At 44.0% G+C, this 23,934-nt stretch overlaps 1 protein-coding gene across 8 annotated transcripts in view; it reads left to right on the forward strand.

Moving 5' to 3' along the window:
* The window catches only part of TRAPPC9 (trafficking protein particle complex subunit 9), an 806,968-nt gene that overhangs the window by 426,375 nt on the left and 356,659 nt on the right, over positions 1 to 23,934 (forward strand). For all 8 annotated transcript variants that reach the window (XM_037891970.2, XM_043539048.1, XM_043539044.1 and 5 more), the window contains exon 20: positions 5,509 to 5,662. In XM_037891970.2, coding sequence (XP_037747898.1) covers positions 5,509 to 5,662 — 154 coding nt within the window. The remainder of the gene's footprint in view (positions 1 to 5,508; positions 5,663 to 23,934) is intronic.

Here is a 23,934-nt window from a genome sequence, read left to right on the forward strand (position 1 = left end):
AAGATCTTCTATACTTTCCACAGTATGCATCCGATGGAGTGAGCTGTAGCTCACGAAAGCTTATGCTCAAATGAATTGGTTAGTCTCTAAGGTGCCACAAGTACTCCTTTTCTTTTTGTTAATATTTGTTTTAACTGTTATAAAACTTTATTTTTTTGAATCACTGTGTCTACTGTCATTAGATAATTGACTGACCCACCCCATAATTTCCACAGCTGAGAAAATGTATATGGATACAAATAGAAAAAATTATTAAAAATTAAGATCAATATTATCAGTCAATTAAAAAAATAGAATTCTGCCAAGCCTAAGCATAACCTTGCAATCTGGGCCTTTCATGCAATAGCTTTTGAGAAAAAATGAATAACTGCTCTACAGCCATTTGTTTCCTCTTCTTGTTTGTACTTAGGTACTAGTATGCCTTACAAAATGCTAACAGATTTTGAAAACAAAGAGGGACAGTAGTGCAGTGACTCTCACTGTAGATAGAAATGATAAATTAAGTAAGGATTCCAAATCTAGAATTAGAGAAAAACCTAGATACAGTAGAATGTGTCTTAGGCCATGTCTAGACTATGAAAGTACTCCGATGTTACAGAAGTCGATTTTTGGGAACAGATTGTATAAAGTCGAGTGCATGCATCCACACTAAGCACATTAATTCGGCGGTGTGCGTCCACAGTACCGTGGCAAGCGTCGACATTCCGAGCGGTGCGCTGTGGGTAGCTATCCCATAGTTCCTGCAGTCCCCGCTGCCCATTGGAATTCTGGTCTGAGCTCCCAATGCTTGATGGGGCCAAAAATTTGTCGCGGGTGGTTATGGGTAAATGTCGTGAGTCAACCCTCCCTCCCTCTGTGAAAGCAACAGCAGACAATCATTTTGCGCCCTTTTCCCTGGATTGCCTGAGCAGACGCCATACCACGGCAAGCATGGAGCCTGTTCAGCTCACCGCAGCAGTTATGACCATTGTAAATACCTTGCGCATTATTGTGCAGTTTATGCAGAACCAGTACCTGAAAAACCAGGCGAGGAGGCAACGGCAGCGTGGTGATGAGGACATGAACACAGATTTCTCTAAAACCGTGTTCCCCCGCAATTTGGAGATCATGGTATTACTGGGGCAGGCTCATGCCGTGGAATGCCAATTCTGGGCCCGGGAAACAAGCACAGAGTGGTGGGACCGCATAGTGTTGCAGGTTTGGGATGATTCCCAGTGGCTGCGAAACTTTTGCATGCGTAAGGGCACTTTCATGGAACTTGTGACTTGCTTTCCCCTGCCCTGAAGCGCAAGAATACCAAGATGAGAGCAGCCCTCACAGTTCACAAGCGAGTGGCAATAGCCCTGTGGAAGCTTGCAATGCCAGACAGCTACCGGTCAGGCGGTAATCAATTTGGAGTGAGTAAATCTACTGTGGGGGTTGCTGTGATGCAAGTAGCCAACACAATCACTGAGCTGCTGCTACCAAAGGTAGTGACTCTGGGAAATGTGCAGTTCATAGTGGATGGCTTTGCTGCAATGGGATTCCCTAACTGTGGTGGGGTTATAGATGGAACACATATCCCTGTCTTGGGACCGGACCACCAGGGAAGCCAGTACATAAACCGCAAGGGGTACTTTTCAATGGTGCTGCAAGCACGGGTGGATCACAAGGGACGTTTCACCAACATCAACGTGGGATAGAAGTCATAGAGTCATAGAATATCAGGTTTGGAAGGGACCTCAGGAGGTCATCTAGTCCAACCCCCTGCTCAAATCAGGACCAATCCCCAATTTTTGCCCCAGATCCCTAAATGGCCCCCTCAAGGGTTGAACTCACAACCCTGGGTTTAGCAGGCCAATGCTCAGACCACTGAGCTATCCCTTCCCTTGGGATGGCCGGGAAAGTTTCATGATGCTCGTGTCTTCAGGAACTCTGGTCTGTTTAAATGGCTGCAGGAAGGGATTTACTTCCCAGACCAGAAGATAACTGTTGGGGATGTTGAAATGCCTATAGTTATCCTTGGGGACCCAGCCTGCCCCTTAATGCCCTGGCTCATGAAGCCATGCACAGGCACCCTGGACAGTAGTAAGGAGCTGTTCAACTATAGACTGAGTAAGTGCAGAATGGTGGTAGAGTGTGCATTTGGATGTTTAAAGAGTCACTGGCGCGGTTTACTGACTTGCTCAGACCTTAGTGAAACCAATATTCCTATTGTTATTGCTGCTTGCTGTGTGCTCCACAATCTCTGTGAGAGTAAGGGGGAGACGTTTATGGCGGGGTGGGAGGTTGAGGCAAATCGCCTGGCCGCTGAATACGCGCAGCCAGACACCAGGGCGGTTAGAAGAACACAGCAGGAAGCGCTGCGCATCAGAGAAGCTTTGAAAACCAGTTTCATGACTGTTGTTGTTGTCCAAAGTAGTGTATTTTAATTCTTTATTAATTAATTTTCCATAGCAGTCCATTTCAGAAATTGCTTCTTATTCATGATACTTTGACAGGAAACCCGTTTTATTGGATCCAGGAAAACCCATTTCACACGACATTCAGAAAGGTGTAAATGCTTGTTTTATAGTTTAATATCTGATTGTCTAGCACACACTATACTATAATATTTTGTTTTCATGGCTCACCATATGTTTGTTAAAGTAATTATTTTACTAATTATTTGTTTGTTTTACTATTACCATAAGATGTTACAAGTAGTGCCTGAGATGCGTTGAGAGATGCTGATGCTATGGACTTCATAAGTTTTGCTTACAAATGTATTAATGTACAAATCCTGCATGGCTGCATGGAAATTGGGTACTTTTGCAGTTATCTCATGTGCATGAGTAAATGTGTAGGTTTTGCATTTACAAAATGTGTAGGTTTATGTTAGGAAATTTGTGAGCGTGTGTGTGTGAAGCTACTTTTGGCATAGTTATATTAAACAGCATGTCCACACCCTGGAGTCTCTTATCCATGTTATAAAGTGACTTGTTGGGGTGCTGGGGTCCTCATTTGTTCATCTATGTGCAGAGGCATGTCAGTGTTTAGTGGCAATTTCATCAGGGGTGGGGAACCTTTTTCTATCAGGGACCACTGACCCACATAAAAAATCAGTTGTGGGCCACACACAGCCCTGGGTGGGGCGGGGGGAAGGGTGGAAGCTTGGGGCTTCCCCTGGGATCCAGAGTGGGGCCAGAAATGAGAGGTTCAAGGTGCAGGAGGGGGCTCTGGGCTGGGGCAGACGGTTGGGCTGTGGACACCGGCTGGGGGTACAGGCTATGGCTTGGGGCTGGTGCCAGGGGTTTGGGATGCATGAGGGGGCTCTGAGCTGGGGCCAAGAGGTTTGGAGTGCAGGAGCAAGCCCAGGGCTGGGGTGGGGGTTGAGGTGTGGGAGGTGGTTTGGGTTCTGGGAGGGAGTTAGGGTACAGGATGGGGATCAGGGCTGAGGTAGAGGGTTGGGGTGCAGGGTTCAGGCTCCGGGAGGAGGCTTGGGTTTGGGATGCGGGAGGGGGTTCTGACCTGGGGCAGATGTTTGGGGGTGCAGGTGGGGATGCGGGGTCTGGGAGGGAGTTAGGGTATAGGAGGGGGTTCTGGCCTAAGGCAGGGGGTTTGGGGTGTGGGCTCTGGCCAGGCGCCACTTACCTGATGTGGTTCCTGGTCAGTGGCACAGCGGGGCTAAGGCAAGCTCCCTGCCTGTCAGGACTCCGCACTGTTCCCAGAAGCGGCCGCCATGTCCGGCCCCTTAGGTGGAGGGGCCAGGGGGCTCTGCACAGTGTGTACTGCCCGTGCCCGCAGGTGACACCCCCGTAGCTCCCATTGGCCGGGAACCACGGCCAATGGGAGCTGCAGAGCCGGCGCTGGGGGCAGGGGCAGTGCATGGAGCTTCCCTGATTGCCCCTGCTCTTAGGGGCTGCAGGGACATGCTGGTTGCTTCTGGGAGCTGCATGGAGCCTACTGAACTTTTAATGGCCTGGCAACCATAGCTTCCCCCCGCAGTGGGGTGAGGCAGTGCTCGCGGCTCCAGCCCTGCAGGGGGGCACCGAGGCTTGGGGCTTCTGGCCCATGGCGCAGAGAATTGCCACAGGCTAGATAAAATGAAGCAGTGGCCATAGGTTCCCCACCACTGTTTTTAGTTATGAGTTTCATAAGTAAAATTTTTGAAGGAAACAAAATTTAGAAATTTCCTTTGCACAATTTGTAAACATGTCAAAATTAATTTCAGGGACAAATGTTTACAGTCCTACAATTTTTTTTTCTTGTTTTGGTTTTCTTTTACATTTACTTTGATGGTACATGTGGTTGAGTTGCTAAAATGTAATTTATAAAGTTTTCTTACTAGCGTACTCATATTTTAAGCAGGTTGGATTTATTTAAATGAAAGTGATGTAAATCACCAATTTTAATTATGATTTAAATAAGCAACAAGAAACCTTGATTTAAATAATTTTTTTAAACTTTTTTTTTGTATGTGCACATTTTAGTTATTTTCCTAAGAAAGATTGAGTCTCATGGTTGATAACCATTAAAGCATGTTGATCTGCTACTAAATATAGCCTTTACATTAAATTTGGTGATTCCTTTTGCTAACCGGGAGGTACACTATGTCTATACATTTTTATTTAAGCAGTTATACGGCTTAACTTTCATTTATTCATGGTCTTAATTTTTACATTTTTAGTATGTTAGAAAATGAATAACACATTTCTTATTTACTAAATTTTTTTTTTTTTACTGGTGATTTGTGTCAAGCTCTATTTGGATGGAAATTCAGTGAAAAAGCACAAAACAGCATTTTAATTTTTTTAAATTAAATAATACAACCTTAATATGTTGAATACCTAGAAGAAAACATTTATCACAACATATGTTTCATTTAAAGCTAACTGATTTATTAAACAAGCAAGTATTATCTGTAGTTAGTGGATTGAACTGTTTGTGTGGTTGCCATGTATTTCAAGATTTTAGAATTAGTAGATCTCATCCTCTCTCATTTTTGATTCAGAGACTGAAAGAGGAAAACAAGATTTCCTGGGTTTTCAACTCCCAGTTGGTTTCTTAACTTTGAATTAAGTCATTGAACTGAACTAAAATAAGTTAAAAAACTGAAATGACGAAATTATTATCTCTGCTGAACTAAGTTTTAGGGGTGTGACTGTTTGTCCAAATATTGTTGTTGCATCCTGTGTATCTTCATCACTTTGGAAAAGTAAGTCCTGCTGATAGGTTTTCTGGTGGCAGGTTTGTTGAGCTTTTGAGGAGCCCCAGTGAAGTGATCAGGTTTCAGGGATGAAGGAATACCCAGTATTTTCTTAAGTTACCAATATGGATCTTTGATCATAACTTGCTTTCAATATTCTATACCATAAATCATAATATTAATGCATCATTGTGATCCAGATTACTCTGACTGAAGCAATATATAATACCTTTTGGTTTGGTTTGGTTTGGTAAAGGTCTGTGAAATGATCTGCGGGAGACATTCCCACAAAATTGCTGTATTGACGATTCTTTTCTTTTCTTCCTTTTTTTTCATCTCAGTATGGCTATCCAGGTTGACAAGTTTAATTTTGAGAGTTTCCCAGATTCCCCTGGTGAAAGGATACAGTTTGCAAACCCAAAGCAACTGGAAGAAGAGAGACAGCAGGCAAAAGGGCTGGAGATCAACAGCAAGTTAGACGTTTGCTGGAAAATTATATCCTTTAATACATGCTTGATTTATATCTATATCAGCCTTATGACCCATTTTATTTTATAATTTATATCACCATTTAATGAGGTTACTGAAAGGGAAAACAACTAGAACTTAACATAATTATAGACTTCTTAAAATTAATTGCACTGCATTTTATTTAGATTTTTCATGATGTTCAGGTCTTAATATAATGGTTGTCTTAATCTGAGTCATATGGGCATGCTGCAAATCCTGTCTATTTTCCCAACTTTTGGGGAAAGCAGAAGAGCAGTGAAGGGTGGTGTTATATAAAATTAGATTAGTTCTCTCCAAAAGCAAAGTCTGCAAAGTGGTAATGAAATCATGATTTAGCCTTAAAAATGCAGAGAATATTTTTTAAAGTTATGCTTAGAATAATAGAAATGTAGGACTGGAAAGGACCTTGAGAATTCATCAAATCCAGGCCCAGGCACTCAGGCAGGACCAAGTAAATCTAGACCATCCCTGATAGCTGTTCATCTAACCTGCTTTTAAAATCCTCTAATGATAGGGAGTGCTCCCAGGAAGCCTTTTTCCAGAACTTAATTACAGTTTTTTTCCTAAAATCTAACCTAAATCTCCCTACTGCAGATTAGGCCCATTACTTTTTTGTCCTACCTTCAGTAGACATGGCGAACAATTATTCACTGTTCTCTTTATAACAACCCTTAACATATTTGAAGGCTGATTTCAGGTACTCCCCCTCAGTCGTCTTTTCTCAAGGTTAAATTTGCCCAGTTTTTCTAACCTTTCCTCTTTAGTCAGGTTTTCTAAACCTTTTATCATTTTTGTGGCTCTCCTCTGGAGTCTCTAAAATTTTTTCACATCTTTCCAAAAGCGTGGCCCCTAGAACTGGACACTTCCACTATAACCTACAGATCCTTTTCAGCAATACTACCACCGAACCAGTTTTCCCCATTTTGCAGTTGTGCATTTGATTTTTCCTTCCTAAATGAAGTATTTTGCACTTGACTTTATTGCACATCTCTCCCTCCCCAACCCTTCTTGGAGTGGTCTGTTTCATTATAGACTTATTTTGTTCTGGGGCTTTGGCCCTTTAAGGTTCCCTAATAATATGCAAAAAGAAAAGGAGTACTTGTGGCACCTTAGAGACTAACAAATTTATTTGAGCATAAGCTTTCGTGAGCTACAGATGATTATAACAATAATACAATAATAATAATACATTACACATATATAGTGCCTTCCATCCAGAGATTTCAGATGCTTTGTCATCACTAATTATTGAAAATGCACAGAACAGCTGTGACATGGGTTCGCAATATTATGTATTTCTAATGATGATGAGTAAGCTGAACCACAGTAAATTGAAAATGACTTGCCATAAGAAGTCAGAGGCATAGCCAGAAATAGATACCAAGAGTCTTTATGCAAAGTTCCATGTCTTGCTCATTCGACAACATTTCAAAAACAATCCTTGCTATGAAAAATTTCTGTTCAACCAAATCTCCCATATCATATTGCTAATAGATTCAACCTTCTGGCAGCTATTAAAATATTTAAACACTTCCTGATAACATGGATGAGAGTCTTGCACTGGAATTGGGTGACATGCTGTAATAATCCTAGTGCCCTCATCTTTTTGATTGTTATTGAGCAGCAGTATTAAAGTACATATTGCATACTGCATTCTTTATTTAATTGCAAAAATATATCAAATAATTTTCTGATCGGCAGTTGTTTGACGTGTCTAGGTGAGGGACAAGTGAGGGACTAATGTCCCATTTGCACTTCCTTCCTGTAGTGATGTGAGACTCACCTCTGCGGCGCCTCCTGCTGGTTGTCCAGGCAATTATCTCACCAGCCTCCAGAGCGCCTGTTGCTGGCACCCCCGTGTGCCTTTCCCTTGGGTGCTGCCCCCTGGCAGTACCCCCACAGTCTCTGGGTGTCCCCTCCCAGGGGAGCCCCCAACCCCCTATCCCCACCTCGCCTCAGTATATGGCTACTGCAGGTCACCATCTAGCCCCCACTCACTGGGGCAGACTGCAGTATATAAGCCATTCATCATTGGCAAAAGGGGGGTTTGGACCTGCTCCCTTTGCCTATCCTGGGCTGCAGCCTCTGCAACCCCAGTACCTGTCCTGGCCTTTATCAAGACCTGAAGCCTGGGGGTTCTCCAGGCTGGAGCTCCCCAGCTCCGCTAGCCTTTCCCCAGGCCTGCTCCACTCTAGGTACCTTTCTTGGCTCCCAGGCAGCCAGCCCCTTCTCCCTCAAGAGCTAGAGGGAGAGTCCTCTCAGCTCCTGGCTTCACTGGCCTTTTATAGGGCCAGCTGCGGTCTGAATGGGGCATGGCCGCAGCTGTGTCTGTTTCCCCAATCAGCCAAGGCTTGCTGCTTTCCCCAGCAGCAGTCGTCTCACAGCCTCAGCCCCCTCCCAGGGCTGGTTTCAAGCCCTTCAGGGCACGAGCGAGTGACCACCTCGCTACACTTCCCCACCAGAACTAAAAAAAACAAAGACACAGTTGTCTGAATATTCACCTATGAAAGAGGTGATGTGACCTGCATCTGAATCAGGCCCTGATTGTGATAGACGGGACTCTGAATCCACGTGGAGCACCCCTCCAGCAAATTTTTACTCAAAGCACAAGTTGGATGACAGACATCACAGTTCATCTTCTCAGTCAAATTCAAAGCATTCCAAATGTTCCTCTACGGCTCGGTCTCCTTCAAGAAAATCTTCCTCTAAATCTCTGGTATAGGTTTGAAGTCTCACAGATCTAAACACCCAGTGGCCCTGTCTGAGATGGCACTGTTGGGGCCATGAAGATTGGTGGTGTCACCTCTGCCAACTCCTCCTGCCTCTCCTCAGCTGATTCCGTGTGCTTCAGCACCATCAGCACTAATACGCTTCTACTCTGCATGCCTTCTTGTTGGCAAAAGATCTTTTTTGTCTTTCCTCACCTGACTCTCCTTTGATGCAGCCGTGTGCATTGTTTACTCCATTGACACACCCAGCACTGTCGGCCCACTCTGTTACACTGGCACCAGTGGCACACGGGAACTGACAACACACACTCTGGTGATGTCTTCACTGTTGTCACTGACTTCATCACCTTTCTGACTACCCTAGCCATTGCCTGTTCTTGAGCCTTGTTGATCTCCAATGCGAAGACCACCTAGGACCCCACTGAGAACTGCTCCTCCCTATTCTGAAGAGGTTTGTTTCTTCTTCAGACTCTGAAAGGGAAGAGCCTGTTTCTCCTTCCAGGTCTTCCAATACTTGATGTAAAGATCAGGATTGGATTCCCTACAGGGAGACTCCAGCTTGGGGTGCCCCATGGATGACTCCATCTATGCCATGCCCTCCATAGCCTTATTGGTCTTGGGCTGACCACAGAGATTCTAGAACTGTGTTTCATTCACTTTCTAGGAGGAAGTCTCCTTCTTCTTTATTGCAGGAGTTATCTTCTCAGCATCCTGCTACTATTCCTCAATTTGCTGTGCTGGACCCAATGGAGGACAGAGAATTATTGGAGGAGTCATTAGACATTCCTCTCCACATTTCTTCAACGTATGAAGTGGTTATTCTGGAGTCAACACCTCTCCCAGAGAAGACTTCAAAGTTTTCCAGGATCTCATGGGGAGGGTGGCTACCTCTTTAGGGGTCCAGGTGAAGATTGTATAGAGTCCACACATCCTTCTGGATATTTTACACACTCATACTCCAGGAAGGGTTGCCCTTCCTGTGAGTGAAGACTTACTAGACCTAGCAAAGGTTTTAGAGTAGCAGCCATGTTAGTCTGTATCCACAAAAAGAAAAGGAGGACTTGTGGCACCTTAGAGACTAACCAATTTATTTGAGCATAAGCTTTCATGAGCTACAGCTCACTTCATCGAATGCATTCGGTGGAAAATACAGTGGGGAGATTTATATACACAGAGAACATGAAACAATGGGTGTTACCATACAGACTGTGACGAGTGATCAGGTAAGGTGAGCTATTACCAGCAGGAGAGCAGGGGGGTGGGAAAAAACCTTTTGTAGTGATAATCAAGGTGGGCCATTTCCAGCAGTTGACAAGAACATCTGAGGAATAGCGGGGGGAGGGAGGGGTGGAATAAACATGGGGAAATAGTTTTACTTTGTGTAATTACCCATCCATTCCCAGTCTTTATTCAAGCCTAAGTTAATTGTATCCAGTTTGCAAATTAATTCCAATTCAGCAGGCTCTCGTTGGAGTCTGCTTTTGAAGTTTTTTTGTTGAAGAATTGCCACTTTTAGGTCTGTAATCGAGTGACCAAAGAGATTGAAGTGTTCTCCGACTGGTTTTTGAATGTTATAATTCTTGGCATCTGATTTGTGTCCATTTATTCTTTTACGTAGAGACTGTCCAGTTTGACCAATGTACATGGCAGAGGGGCATTGCTGGCACATGATGGCAAATATCACATTGGTAGATGTGCAGGTGAATGAGCCTCTGATAGTGTGGCTGATGTGATTAGGCCCTATGATGGTGTCTCCTGAATAGATATGTGGGCACAGTTGGCAACGGGCTTTGTTGCAAGGATAGGTTCCTGGGTTAGTGGTTCTGTTGTGTGGTGTGTGGTTGCTGGTGAGTATTTGCTCCAGGTTGGGGGGCTGTCTGTAAGCAAGGACTGTCCTATCTCCCAAGATCTGTGAGAGTGATGGGTCGTCCTTCAGGATAGGTTGTAGATCCTTGATGATGTGTTGGAGAGGTTTTAGTTGGGGGCTGAAGGTGATGGCTAGTGGCACTCTGTTATTTTCTTTGTTGAGCCAGTCCTGTAGTAAGTAACTTCTGGGTACTCTTCTGGCTCGGTCAGTCTGTTTCTTCTCTTCAGCAGGTGGGTAATTGTAGTTGTAAGAACGCTAGATAGAGACCTTATAGGTGTTTGTCTGAGGGGTTGGAGCAAATGCGGTTGTATCGTAGAGCTTGGCTGTAGACAATGGATCGTGTGGTGTGGTCTGGATGAAAGCTGGAGGCATATAGGTAGGCATAGCGGTCAGTAGGTTTCCGGTATAGAGTGGTGTTTATGTGACCATCGCTTCTTAGCACCGTAGTGTCCAGGAAGTGGATGTCTTGTGTGGACTGGTCCAGGCTGAGGTTGATGGTGAGATGGAAATTGTTGCAAAGGATCTCTGGCAGACCCTGTCTTATATACCTTGTAAGGCTAAGAAAGTGGACTCATGATATCAAGACCCTGATCAAGACTTTGGTGATTTCTTTAACCACCCAGTTCCTGATTCTTTGCTGATCACAGCTACTAATAAACGGTGTCGTCAATCCCAATCTAAAGCCACTCCAAAGGGTAATAAGGAATGTAATAGATTAGATTTATATGATTTGTAAGAATTTTTGCACTTCCACATTTGAAATAAGGGTTGCCAGTTATAGGTTTTATCTAAAAATAATTTTATTATTTCTCTATCATTTCCAAGTTTGCTGACAAGTTGCCAGAGCAGCATAGGGGCCAGTTTCTATCTTTGGTTTCTGAGGGTCAATCTGCAGCTTGTACATGTCTTCAGGCAGCCATAGATGCTGCTGACACTGCCTTACCACTGCAGTCTTTGTGAAACATTCGTCCTGGTTGCAAGTTTCTGGCATTCCAAAGAAGTTGCAGCGTACAATAGAAGATTTATCTTTTGAGAGGTCTAAGTTGTTTTCTGCCAAAACAGTCGATGCTGTGTGTGCACTGAAAAACTCTAATGCAACACTTCACTCACTAGGAGTTTACACTCCAGCTATGAAAACTGTTTAGTCCATAATCTTATTCCATACCCTCTTTCTATCAGAGGCCTCAGTATGTTTCTAAGAGAAGATTAACACTCCTCCATGTCACCAGCCATCTTTGGCTGTGACAGGCCGTTCTGACCTCAAAGACAACTGCAGCCTCAAAGCAATTGTTTTGACTTCTCAGTCGATGACAGCGCTCTGATTATATCTCCTCCCTTTGGATCATGCCTTTCCCTTTATTATGCTTTGGAAAACATCACATAGGCCAAGTGGGTACTCAGCACAGTAAAAGAGGGATATGTTATCCAAGGCACCTCCTTCCCGTTCCCCATCCCTTTTCAGGGACCCTTCTCATGAGAATTATGCTGTCTTCTAGAATGAAGAGCTACAGAAGAAAATCCTTACCAGCATAGAGGAAAAGGCTTCTATTCCCAGTACTTACTGGTCCCAAAGAAATCTGGTGGCCTCTGTCCCATTCTAGCTCTATAAAAGCTGAACTACTTTATCAAGAAAATCAAGTTCAGAATGGTTATCCTCTCTTCTTTTATCCCTTCCCTAGAGATTGATATGCTGACCTTGATTTATGAGACTCATGCTTACACTTGGCAATGAATCTTTGCCACATGATTGATCTTCAGTTTATGGTGCGCCCCATCCAGTACCACTACATGGTACTTCCGTTCAGTTTATCAGTCCCAGCGGTCTGCACCACATGCATAGCTGTAGTAGCAGCCCACCTCAGTTGCTTGGACTTTCAGATTTTTCCTTATCTGGATGATAGTCTAGTTTATGCACCATCAAGCAACCAGGTCCAACACATCGTCCTAGTCATCAGACTTTTCCTCCCATCTAGGCCTGAAATTAAATTTGGACAGGTCATCATTACAACTGACTCCGCACATAACTTTCATAGGAACAGAGGTTGTGGGGGGTGGAAAGGGGTCGGGGCAGTCAGGGGACAGGGAGCAAGGGGGGGTCGGGTAGGGGGTGGGGTCCTGGGGGAGCGGTCAAATGCCCGACAGAAGTTTAAAAATAGTACATCAACACTATTACGTTTTAGCCAAACTTGTAATATCATTTAAAATATATATATCAAGTTAATTTGACAAGCCGTTGGCATTAATCATATTACCCTCTTTTAATGCTTTATTAATCAAGTCCTGTATAAGCTGTTAAGTTATTATGCCCAGGCTCAGTGTTAGGGAGACAGGCCTATAGTTACTCAGGTCATCCTGTTTACCTTTTAAATACATTGGCACAATAGCTTTCGTCCAGTCTTCTGGAACTTCTCTAGTGTTCCGAGAGTTACTGAAAATCAGCATTAATGGTCCAGCAATCTACTTGGCTAGCTCTTTTAAAAAACTTGGATGCAGAGCTGCTGATTTAATAAATGTTTAGCTTTAGTCACTGCTGTTTAACATCCCCCTGAGTTACTGTTTGAATGGAAAGTGCGTTATCATCATTATCATATGATCTGACTGCATCATCTGGCTTTTTCTCAAATACAGAACAGAAATATTTATTGAACACTTCTGCCTTTTCTGCATTATCATGGACAGTTCTACCATTTCCATCTAATAATGGAGCAATACTACTGTTAGGAATCCTTTTGTACCTAAATACTTGAAACACTCCTTGTTATTGTTCTTATCACTGCTGGACATATTTTTCTCCTGGTGCATTTTTGCTTCAGTTATCAATTTTCTACAGTTCCTAGCTTCTGTTTTGTATTCATTACTAATCAACTTGCCCTTTTTTCCATTTGTTACATATGTTACATACATTTTTTTATAACTGCTTTCACTTTTATAATATCTTTCTCCTCAGTCTAGACCGGGGTGGGCAAACTTTTTGGCCCGAGGGCCACGTCGGGGTTGCAAAACTGTATGGAAGGTGGGCTAGGGAAGGCTGTGCCTCCCCAAACAGTCTGTCCCCGCCCCCTGACTGCCCTCCTCAGAACCCCCAACCCATCCAACCCCCCCCCTTGTCCCCTGACAGCCCCCTCCTGAGACCCTCGACCTTAACCACTCCCCCAGGACCCCATCCCCTATCCGACCCCCCCCTTGCTCCCTGTCCCCTGACTGCACCGACCCCTATCCACCCCCCCAACCCCTGACAGGCCTCTTGGGACTCCAACACCTATCCAACCGCTCCCTGTCCCCTGACTGCCCCCCGGGACTCCCACGCCTATCCAACCCCCTCATCTCCTGACCGCCCCCCCCCCAGAACCTCCACCACATCCAACCGCCCCCTGCTCCCTGTCCTCTGACTGCTCCCCGCGACCCCCCGCCCCTTATCCAACCTGCCTCCCCGCTCCCTTACCATGCCACTCAAAGCAACATGTCTTGCCGCCCGGCCGGAGCGCGCAGCCCCGCCGCCCGGAGCACTGCCCGCACGGCGGCATGGCTGCGGGGGAGGGGCCAAGGGTAGCCTCCCCAGTTGGGAGCTTAGGGACTGGGCAGGAAGGTCCCGCGGGCCGCAGTTTGCCTGCATCTGTCTAGACCCTTAGCAGTGGCCAAGAGGTGAAGATTATTTCTTTGAGATCTGTTTTCTAAGCTGTCCTGTTTTTCTTCCATTTTGTGTAGTCTAAGCTTTCAGGAGGCAGTTTCTTCTTTATTTTCACTGGTTTTATTGGCAGTCCTTTGTAGCTCATTTTCCAAGTGAGACATTTGGGATTTTACATCACATACAACCTTAGAGAGGCCACAAATATGTTTGGAGATTGAATCCAGTCTGTGAGAAATTCTTTCAGTGGCTGGGCTATGTTCTGCTGTGCCCTTGTGGTCTTCCCCTTCAGTTGCTTAGGTGATTCAGGCTTAGGTCTTTTATTGCCTCTCATTGTTTCATTGGAATCCATATTCAACAGTGTGAAGTTCATCCAGGGGATTAATTCAAATGTTTGACAGAAACTTAATTTCAGATTTGTTAGGACAGTATTTATTAGAGATGAATTAATATGTGGGGAGTGAGGAGATGCGGGACTACGCAGCCATCTTCTGTGTGGGTACCATGTGACACCCCGATGATGACATTTTATTTTTGGGGTTAAGGTTGTTAAAAGTTTTACTGATAAGTGTGTCAATTACATATCCTTTCACTTATATGGGACATTTAAAACAAGACTAGGCAAAAACTAGGCAAATAGAAAATGCTTTAAATTATAATCTAGCATTGATAGGGCTATGGTTTAGATAGCCTAATATATCTCTTCCGTCTAATTTCTATGATTCATTCCACCCTGATGTGTATTTTGATCAGTTTTAGAAATAGTTTACATTTGCATGCAGATCACTCATCTCTTGGGGTAGCTTTGTGATTTTTAGAATGCTAAATAAATATTTGTTTATACTCACATTGTACTTTGTAATAAATCTCCTTTACTGCCTCATTTTTCTCAAAAAACAAGTGAGGTTTCATTGGTCCATCTGGCTGATTGAGATCAGCAAATCGAGTTTATCTTGTTTTTCAGAACCTAAACAAGTGCCTTTAGCAAGATCAAAACAACACCATAATCAGCATTCCAAAAGTTCAAAATGCAAATGAGAAAACAGATTTATGGTAAACAGTGTTCATTAATCATTTAAAACAGTTTTTCATTAGTATAATTTCTATTTATGAAAATTTGCTAATTTATTTATGCTGAAGTAGGACTGGGATGCATTCATCCACCTGTATTTATTCATACAGAAACTGACAAGTGTGACATAAAAAACATCTTCACCATGCCTGAGGTGAAACACTGCACAGCAGATAGAAAACAATTAAGGGATTTAAAACGGAAAACAATTTGATAAATCTGTACCAAATTCCTTTTTAGCATCACATTTCAAACAAAATATATTCAGTAGGTTGTGCTTTAGTTATATGGTGTCTTCAGAACAGTGATTAGTGCCTTCCTCTCTCCACTGGAAGGATGCTCTGTCTTTACTCACTCAGCTATAGTATGATTTATTAAGGATCTGATCAGGAAATTCCCATCAGTGCTTAAACCTACCTCTCAATGAGACCTTAACATTGTCCTGTCCAAGCTCACTAATCCACCTTTCAAACACACGGTGACTTGTACCATGGCCCATATATCCATGAAAGTAGTGTTCTGAGTTGCTGTCACCTCAGCTAGGAGGGTCAGTGTGCTTGGCACCATCATGGAGGACCCACCTTATACATTGTTTCACAAAGAAAAGGTTTCTCTTCAACTACACCCCAAGAGACTTCACTCCCTCAGCGTCCTATGTTCTACCTGCAAAGAGCAAACCCTTTAAAAAATTGAGACATTCTAACACCATAGTAGAGAGGTTGCGTGGACAAGCCATATCCTCCGAGGGGATTTCCAAATTGGTCTCAGGCTGCATCTTAGAGCACTACAAGTTAGCAAACATTCCTCCCTCTGGGCTCCCTATTGCGTCCCTATCAGATGTTCCACAACAGGACATCTGCAGAGCAGCCACTTGGAATTCAATCCACACATTTTTGATGCACTATTGCCTAGTTTATGTCCCAGCCCACAGATGCACCAGTGGGGTCGGCAGTATTGCAAATATGTTTGCTACCAGCTTCCTCGCACCTCCTCCAGTCTGAACGCTGTTTGCCAATCACCCATGTGTGGGATATATATAGGGACCACCACCAGAAGTAGTGGAGGTTACTTACTATAACTGAAGGTTATTTTGTAAGGTGGTGTGCAGACACATAGGATGAGACACCCTACCCCCAAAGAATTGATAATGTAAGTAAATCATAAATTGTACTTCTTATTCCTACAGTAACTGTGCTAAAATAGATAATCGGTCCTCACACCATGAAACTAAACGTTAAAATTTTACTTATTTTGTTTGCAGGCTCTTTGGGGCAGGGTCTTTGTTATATGCTTGTCTAGTGCCTATCACAGTGGGTCTGGGGCCCCTGCGTGTTATTGCAATGCAAATATGTGATAGTAACTGAAACACAATCTCATGGTTCTATCCTCCAGGCTAACACCCACCAGCCCTTGTCTTTTCTAATATTTGTGATAGCCCTCTAATTAAACTATGACTTTTATTTAATGTATTTAAGAATGAATGTGTAATTTTAAACCAAAAATATATATGTAAAAATGGTGAGACAAGGTGGGTGAGGTAATACCTTTTATTGGACCAACTTTTATTGATGAGCGAGACAATCTTTCAAGCTTACATAAAGCTCTTCTTCAGGTCTGGGAAACATACTCACAGAGTGTCACAGCACACAAAGAGCCAGCTTCCTTCAGGACACAACCAACCTTCTTCACAAACTCTGCAGTGATGTCCAGGTTGGGAGGATGGGAGGGATGTTGTTGCTGTTTGGAGTTTGTGCAGGAGGTCAGTTTGTGGAGGAGGTCAGAGTACATTTCTCAGATCTGAAGGAGAACTCTGTGTAAGCTCGAAAGCTTGTCTCTCTCATCAACAGAAGCTGGTCCAATAAAAGATATTACCTCACCCACCTTGTCTCTCTAATATCCTGGGACCGACACTAAGATGGTGTCATCTTAGTCCACAAATCCACTCCCTGGGTGTATTTAGGAGTTGTATCAGCTAGCTGTATTGACTGAGTTTTTCTGCTGGTTGCTGCTGGGACTTCTACAGAACCAGCAGAGAGATAAGACAGTGATTGGGATCCTATTCCTTCTTCTATATCATCAATAGAAAAGTTTACTGAGGGGTGCACAGGTGTTATGGAGGAAGGACAACAAAGTTGCACAGATGTAACTGAGGACATAATTTGATGGTTAGAAACTTAATAGTTGGTGATACTAGATTCTTTCCTTCATATTGACAGGTTTCAGAGTAACAGCCGTGTTAGTCTGTATTTGCAAAAAGAAAAGGAGTACTTGTGGCACCTTAGAGACTAACCAATTTATTTGAGCATAAACTTTCGTGAGCTACAGCTCACTTCATCGGATGCATACTGTGGAAAGTACAGAAGATCTTTTTATACACAAAACCATGAAAAAATGAGTGTTTACCACTACAAAAGGTTTTCTCTCCCCCCACCCCACTCTCCTGCTGGTAATAGCTTATCTAAAGTGATCACTCTCCTTACAATGTGTATGATAATCAAGTTGGGCCATTTCCAGCACAAATCCAGGGTTTAACAAGAACGTCTGGGGGGGAGGAAAAAACAAGGGGAAATAGGTTACCTTGCATAATGACTTAGCCACTCCCTGCAACACTACAAAAAGAAGGATTCTAGGTGGACTCCTCCTGAAGGTCGAGACAGCAGACTGGACTTCTGCATAGAGTGCTTCCGCTGGCATGCATGGGCTGAAATTGTGGAAAAGCAGCATCACTTGCCCCACAATCTCAGCCGTGCAGAACACAATGCCATCCACAGCCTCAGAAACAACTCTGACATCATAATCAAAAAGGCTGACAAAGGAGGTGCTGTTGTCGTCATGAATAGGTCGGAATATGAACAAGAGGCTGCTCGGCAGCTCTCCAACACCACTTTCTATGAGCCATTACCCTCTGATCCCACTGAGAGTTACCAAAAGAAACTACAGCATTTGCTCAAGAAACTCCCTGAAAAAGCACAAGACCAAATCCGCACAGACACACCACTAGAACCCTGAGCAGGGATATTCTGTCTGCTACCCAAGATCCATAAACCTGGAAATCCTGGGCGCCCCATCGTCTCAGGCATTGGCACCCTGACAGCAGGATTGTCCGGCTATGTAGACTCCCTCCTCAGGCCCTACGCTACCAGCACTCCCAGCTACCTTTGAGACACCACTGACTTCCTGAGGAAACTACAGTCCATTGGTGATCTTCCTGATAACACCATCCTGGCCACTATGGTTGTAGAAGACCTCTACATCAACATTCCACACAAAGATGGACTACAAGCCGTCAAGAACACTATCCCCGATAATGTCACGGCTAACCTGGTGGCTGAACTTTGTGACTTTGTCCTTACCCATAACTATTTTACATTTGGGGACAATGTATACCTTCAAATCAGCGGCACTGCTATGGGTACCCGCATGGCCCCACAGTATGCCAACATTTTTATGGCTGACTTAGAACAACGCATCCTCATCTCTCGTCCCCTAACGCCTCTACTCTATTTGTGCTATATTGATGACATCTTCATCATCTGGACCCATGGAAGAGAAGCCCTTGAGGAATTCCACCATGATTTCAACAATTTCCATCCCACCATCAACAGTCCACACAAGAGATCCACTTCCTGGACACTACAGTGCTAATAAACGACTGTCACATAAATACCACCTTATACCGGAAACCTACTGACCGCTATTCCTACCTACATGCCTCCAGCTTTCACCCTGACCGCACCACACGATCCATTGTCTACAGCCAAGCTCTGCGATACAACCGCATTTGCTCCAACCCCTCAGACAGAGACAAACACCTACAAGATCTCTATCAAGCATTCTTACAACTACAATACCCACCTGCGGAAGTGAAGAAACAGATTGATAGAGCAAGAAGAGTTCCCAGAAGTCACCTACTACAGGACAGGCCTAACAAAGAAAATAACAGAATGCCACTAGCCATCACCTTCAGCCCCCAACTAAAACCCCTTCAACGCATTATTAAGGATCTACAACCTATCCTGAAGGATGACCCAACACTCTCACAAATTTGGGAGACAAGCCAGTCCTTGCCTACAGACAGCCCCCCAACCTGAAGCAAATACTCACCAGCAAACACACAACAGAACCACTAACCCAGGAACCTATCCTTGCAACAAAGCCCGTTGCCAACTGTGCCCACATATCTATTCAGGGGACACCATCACAGGGCCTAATAACATCAGCCACACTATCAGAAGCTCGTTCACCTGCACATCCACCAATGTGATATATGCCATCATGTGCCAGCAATGCCCCTCTGCCATGTACATTGGTCAAACTGGACAGTCTCTACGTAAAAGAGTAAATGGACACAAATCAGATGTCATGAATTATAACACTCATAAACCAGTCGGGGAACACTTCAATCTCTCTGGTCACGCGATTACAGACATGAAAGTTGCGATATTACAACAAAAAAACTTCAAAACCAGACTCCAGAGAGAGACTGTTGAATTGGAATTCATTTGCAAATTGGATACAATTAACTTAGGCTTGAATAGACTGGGAGTGGCTAAGTCATTATGCAAGATAACCTATTTCCCCTTGTTTTTTCCTCCCCCTCCGCCCCCCCAGACGTTCTTGTTGAACCCTGGATTTGTGCTGGAAATGGCCCACCTTGATTATCATACACATTGTAAGGAGAGTGATCACGTTAGATAAGCTATTATCAACAGGAGAGTGGGTTTGTGGGGGGGGGGGGTGGGAGAAAACCTGGATTTGTGCTGGAAATGGCCCACCTTGATTATCATACACATTGTAAGGAGAGTGATCACTTTAGATAAGCTATTACCAGCAGGAGAGTGGGGTGGGGGGAGAGAAAACCTTTTGTAGTGGTAAACACCCATTTTTTCATGGTTTATGTGTATAAAAAGATCTTCTGTACTTTCCACAGTATGCATCCGATGAAGTGAGCTGTAGCTCATGAAAGCTTATGCTCAAATAAATTGGTTAGTCTCTAAGGTGCCACAAGTACTCCTTTTCTTTTTCCTTCATATGTATCTTGACCGTCATATTCCAGCTTGACTGTAGCTCTGGCAATTATTATAAGCATTTGTTACTTATTAATTGCACACATTTCATGTGAAAATCTTTGAGACAATAAGCATGGCAGCTCACAATGCCACTGTTACACAGATGTTTTTTAGCGTAGGATGGCACATTAAAGGAAGACAACTTGTGACTAGCTGGTAGAGGTAGCAATATTTATTTGCATTATTCTTTATGTGAATCCTGGCTGTTGATGACTTTCAGGGCTTCCAAGTATTGTCTCAAGGATAGCTGAAGCCTTGGACATCAAGACAAGGATGGTTCAAGATAACACGCCCAAGCTGTTAGATATCCTCAGCTCCACTCAGCAAAAGGACTGTGACACACCCAGGCCTTGCTTCTCCTGAGTTCAAAGCTAGTAGAAAAGTGCTACCAAGTCCTTCTCCATAAGGACTTTGAACATTTTTACATGCACCCAACCCTGGGGCTGTTTGTAGTTTCTGCAGTCCAAGAAAAGGCCAGGCCCACCAAGGGGATTCCAAAAGAGAAGCATCCCAAGAAACTAGACCTCTGGCCAACATGCTTGGCTTGTCAGATGCACACCAAGTCCACATCGCAAACCTGTTTGCTAAGTACTGTCTCTGAGTTTGAGAAAGAGTGACCTTCCTATCAAAGCTTCTGCGGGAATGCAGGGAGGAGCTAAGAGATACAATCAAAGAAGGGCAGTTGGTAGCCAAAACAGTGCTATAAATTGCAGTGGATGAGTCTGAAGTGGCTGCTTAATCCATGGCCACAGCTGTTACAAGGCACCAAGCCTCCTGCTTAGAGACATTTGGGATTCTGAAAGAAGTCTAGGCAACAATAGAGAATCTACCCTTCAAGGGCATGGTCTTCTTCAGTAGCTGGAAGGATGTAGTGCTTCATTTCCTGAAGAATTTGAGGGAGACACTGAGGTTCTTGGTATTAACATTTTAACTTACCAGTGCCAGCTCTCTGAATGAGGGAGAACACTCTCTGATTCCCATGAGAACACTCTCAGAAAGTGATCCTTGTACTCTTGGAGGCACTCATCATCCTCCTTCTCTATAAAACATCAGGGAGGCATCAGGTTTGATGGAGGAAGAAGGGGATGTCAAGAACAACACCACCCTGGAACTGATCTTCAGAAATCACCCTCCTTTCCATCGAGGAAGGTTGACGATTATAGCCAATAAATGGTGTGCTGAGTATTGTCATCCATGTCTACTCTATCCAATTCCTTTCCTGTTCCCTACCAATCCCCCTTTCCTGTCCCTGTTCTGAGACCCTTCTCATGAAATCCTGTGACAAAAAGAAGTCACCTCTGTGAGTCTAGGAGCTGTGAAAGAGAGTCTGAAGGAGTAAAGGAGAAGAGTCTTCTATTCCCTGTATTTCTTCATCCCAAAGAATAAAGTGGGGGGGGGGGGAGAGTTTCATCCTAATCTAGATCTTAGGATAATGAATTATCTCAGGTTCAGTATGATAATATTTGCGTTCATCATTTATCACTTCAGGCTAAGGATTGTTTTTTGTCTCTGAACTTACAGGATGCATACTTCTGCATTGCCATTCACCCCTCCCACAGGAAGTACCTGGGATGTATAGTCAAGCCATTCAACTGCATCAAGAACCTTTACAAAATGCCTTGCCATAGTGGTGGCAAGCCTAAGGAAAATGGGCGTTCACAACTATCTATATCTGGATAACTGGGTGATAAAAGGCAGATCATATCAGGAAACTCTTGACAAGCCTCATCAGTGTACTCTCTCTGTTTGCCCATCTGGTCTTCCTGGTGAACTATGAGAAATTGTCACTCATTCCATCACAGATGATAGAGTCCATATGGGCCAAGATAAATTTCATGACTGTCAGGGCCATAGGACAGATTCCTCTCACGTCACTTGTTACAGGACACGTTAATCTCATATTGGACTACGATGGTAAGGACTTGTCTCACATTGTGTTAGGCCATATGTCTCCATGTACTTCTTTGATGCCACTTGATGGACTTCATCTTAGGCTGGCTCAGGTCAGTCTATTTCCTGATGAACCGCCAGATGACCAAGGCAGTCTTACCCCTCTCACATTCTTGTGGGGCTGACCTGAGGGCAGAGTCCTGGCCATGCCCAAAAAGGGCTACCATTCTAGACCCTGTCAGCATCCAAGGCATTAGTCACAGATTCATCTGGGTGGGCACAGTTGCACCACCTACAGGTACAGGAGCATGGATCCCAGAGGTTCTGAAACTACATATAAATGTCTTAAGCCTGGCCACATCAGATTGATGTGGAAGGTGTTCCTCTGTATTCTATGCCATCCAGTAGTGCACTATATAAACTAGCAAGGAGGTGCTTGCTCTACCCCTCTGCAGACAGGTCATCAAGCTAGAGAATATATCCTACATACGTGGTATAACCCTGATAGCCATAAACCTATCAGGAATCAGCAATGACTTGGCAGACTACCTAAGCAGATAGTCTGTTACTAACCACAAGTGGTCATTGCAGTAATCCATCACCAAGTCAATATTACATCAATGGGGGAAACTGGTGATAGACTTGTTTGCCACAAAGGGCAACAAGGCACAGAGGAGGCATTAGCCTGGGATCCTTGCTGGATTTTTTCAGTCTGCAGTGGAATCAGGGCCTCCTTTATGCCTTGCCATCCGTTCCACTAATTCTGAGGGTAATTATAAAAACAGACAAGACCAGGCCATCCTCATCCTTATCCTCATAGCTCTTTTGGCTGAGGCAGTTCTGGCTGACAGACCTGTTTATAAATGTCCATGTGACCACTGCTCACACTCTCTGGCACAACCCAAACCTGTTGTTGCAGGATCAGGGTTAAGTACTCCATCCAGGCCCAAAGTCTCTGGACCTGATTGCCTTGGGTGTTGGCTGGTTGAGCCATGAAAAGGAACTGCTCCTGGCATGTTCAGAAAATCCGTGCGGAGTAGAAAACTGTCCACAAACTGTCCATTATTCCACAAAATGGAAAAGTTTCTTGATATGGGGAGACCAATATGATCTAGACGCAGTACAGGCCCAGGTATTGAGGATTCTAGATTATTTGCTGCAATTGAAACACTCCAGACTTTCACTTAGTTTAATCAAGGTCCATCTGACAGCAATATCAGTATTTCATCTACTGCTAAATCGTTCTCAGTCTTCTCTCATCTACTCCAACATGAGACCTCAGCATTATCCTTCTAAAGCTTATGGAGCACCCCTTCGAGCCCCTCTCAGGGAGTACCATCTTACTCTCAAAATGGTCTTTGTTGTGACCATAAGCTCAGCCAGAAGCCTGAGTGAGCATCAAACGCTTCTAGTGGAACCTCTGTATACCTCATTTAGAAAAAGACAAGGGGGTACTAAAATCTTATTAAAAATTCATCCTCAAGGTGGTTTCTGAGTTCCAGTTCAATCAATCAACTTAACTGTTGTCTTCCCAAAGCCACATTCCACACAATGGGAGAAGCAGCTCCACACCCTAGATGTATCCGGAGCTCTTCAATATTACGTTGACAGGACCAATCTTACAGACTGTCCCCATGTCTATTTCTAGCTATAACTGGCCACTCCAACAGGCCATTTCATAACAAAGACTTTCAATATGATTAACACGTATCTCACGGTGTTACCATGGATGTACTCTCTCACTGACTATTAAACTCACTCCACCAGAGCCGAAAAGGAATCCTCAGCCTGTTTCAGCAAGGCTACTACATGGAGCAACTCACTCACATTTATCAAGCATTATGTCCTGGACTTTGCTACTAGATTAAATGCCAAATTTGGGAGAACGGTATTCCAATCTGTAGATTCCAATGCAGCTAAGATTCCTGAAGAGGATGTTGCTTACCAGTAACCTACAGTGGGATCCTCACTGATACTTGAAGAAAGTATGGTTACTTACCCTACA

Source organism: Chelonia mydas, chromosome 2, assembly GCF_015237465.2.
Source record: "Chelonia mydas isolate rCheMyd1 chromosome 2, rCheMyd1.pri.v2, whole genome shotgun sequence".
In the NCBI taxonomy this organism is placed as follows: Eukaryota; Metazoa; Chordata; order Testudines; family Cheloniidae; genus Chelonia; species Chelonia mydas.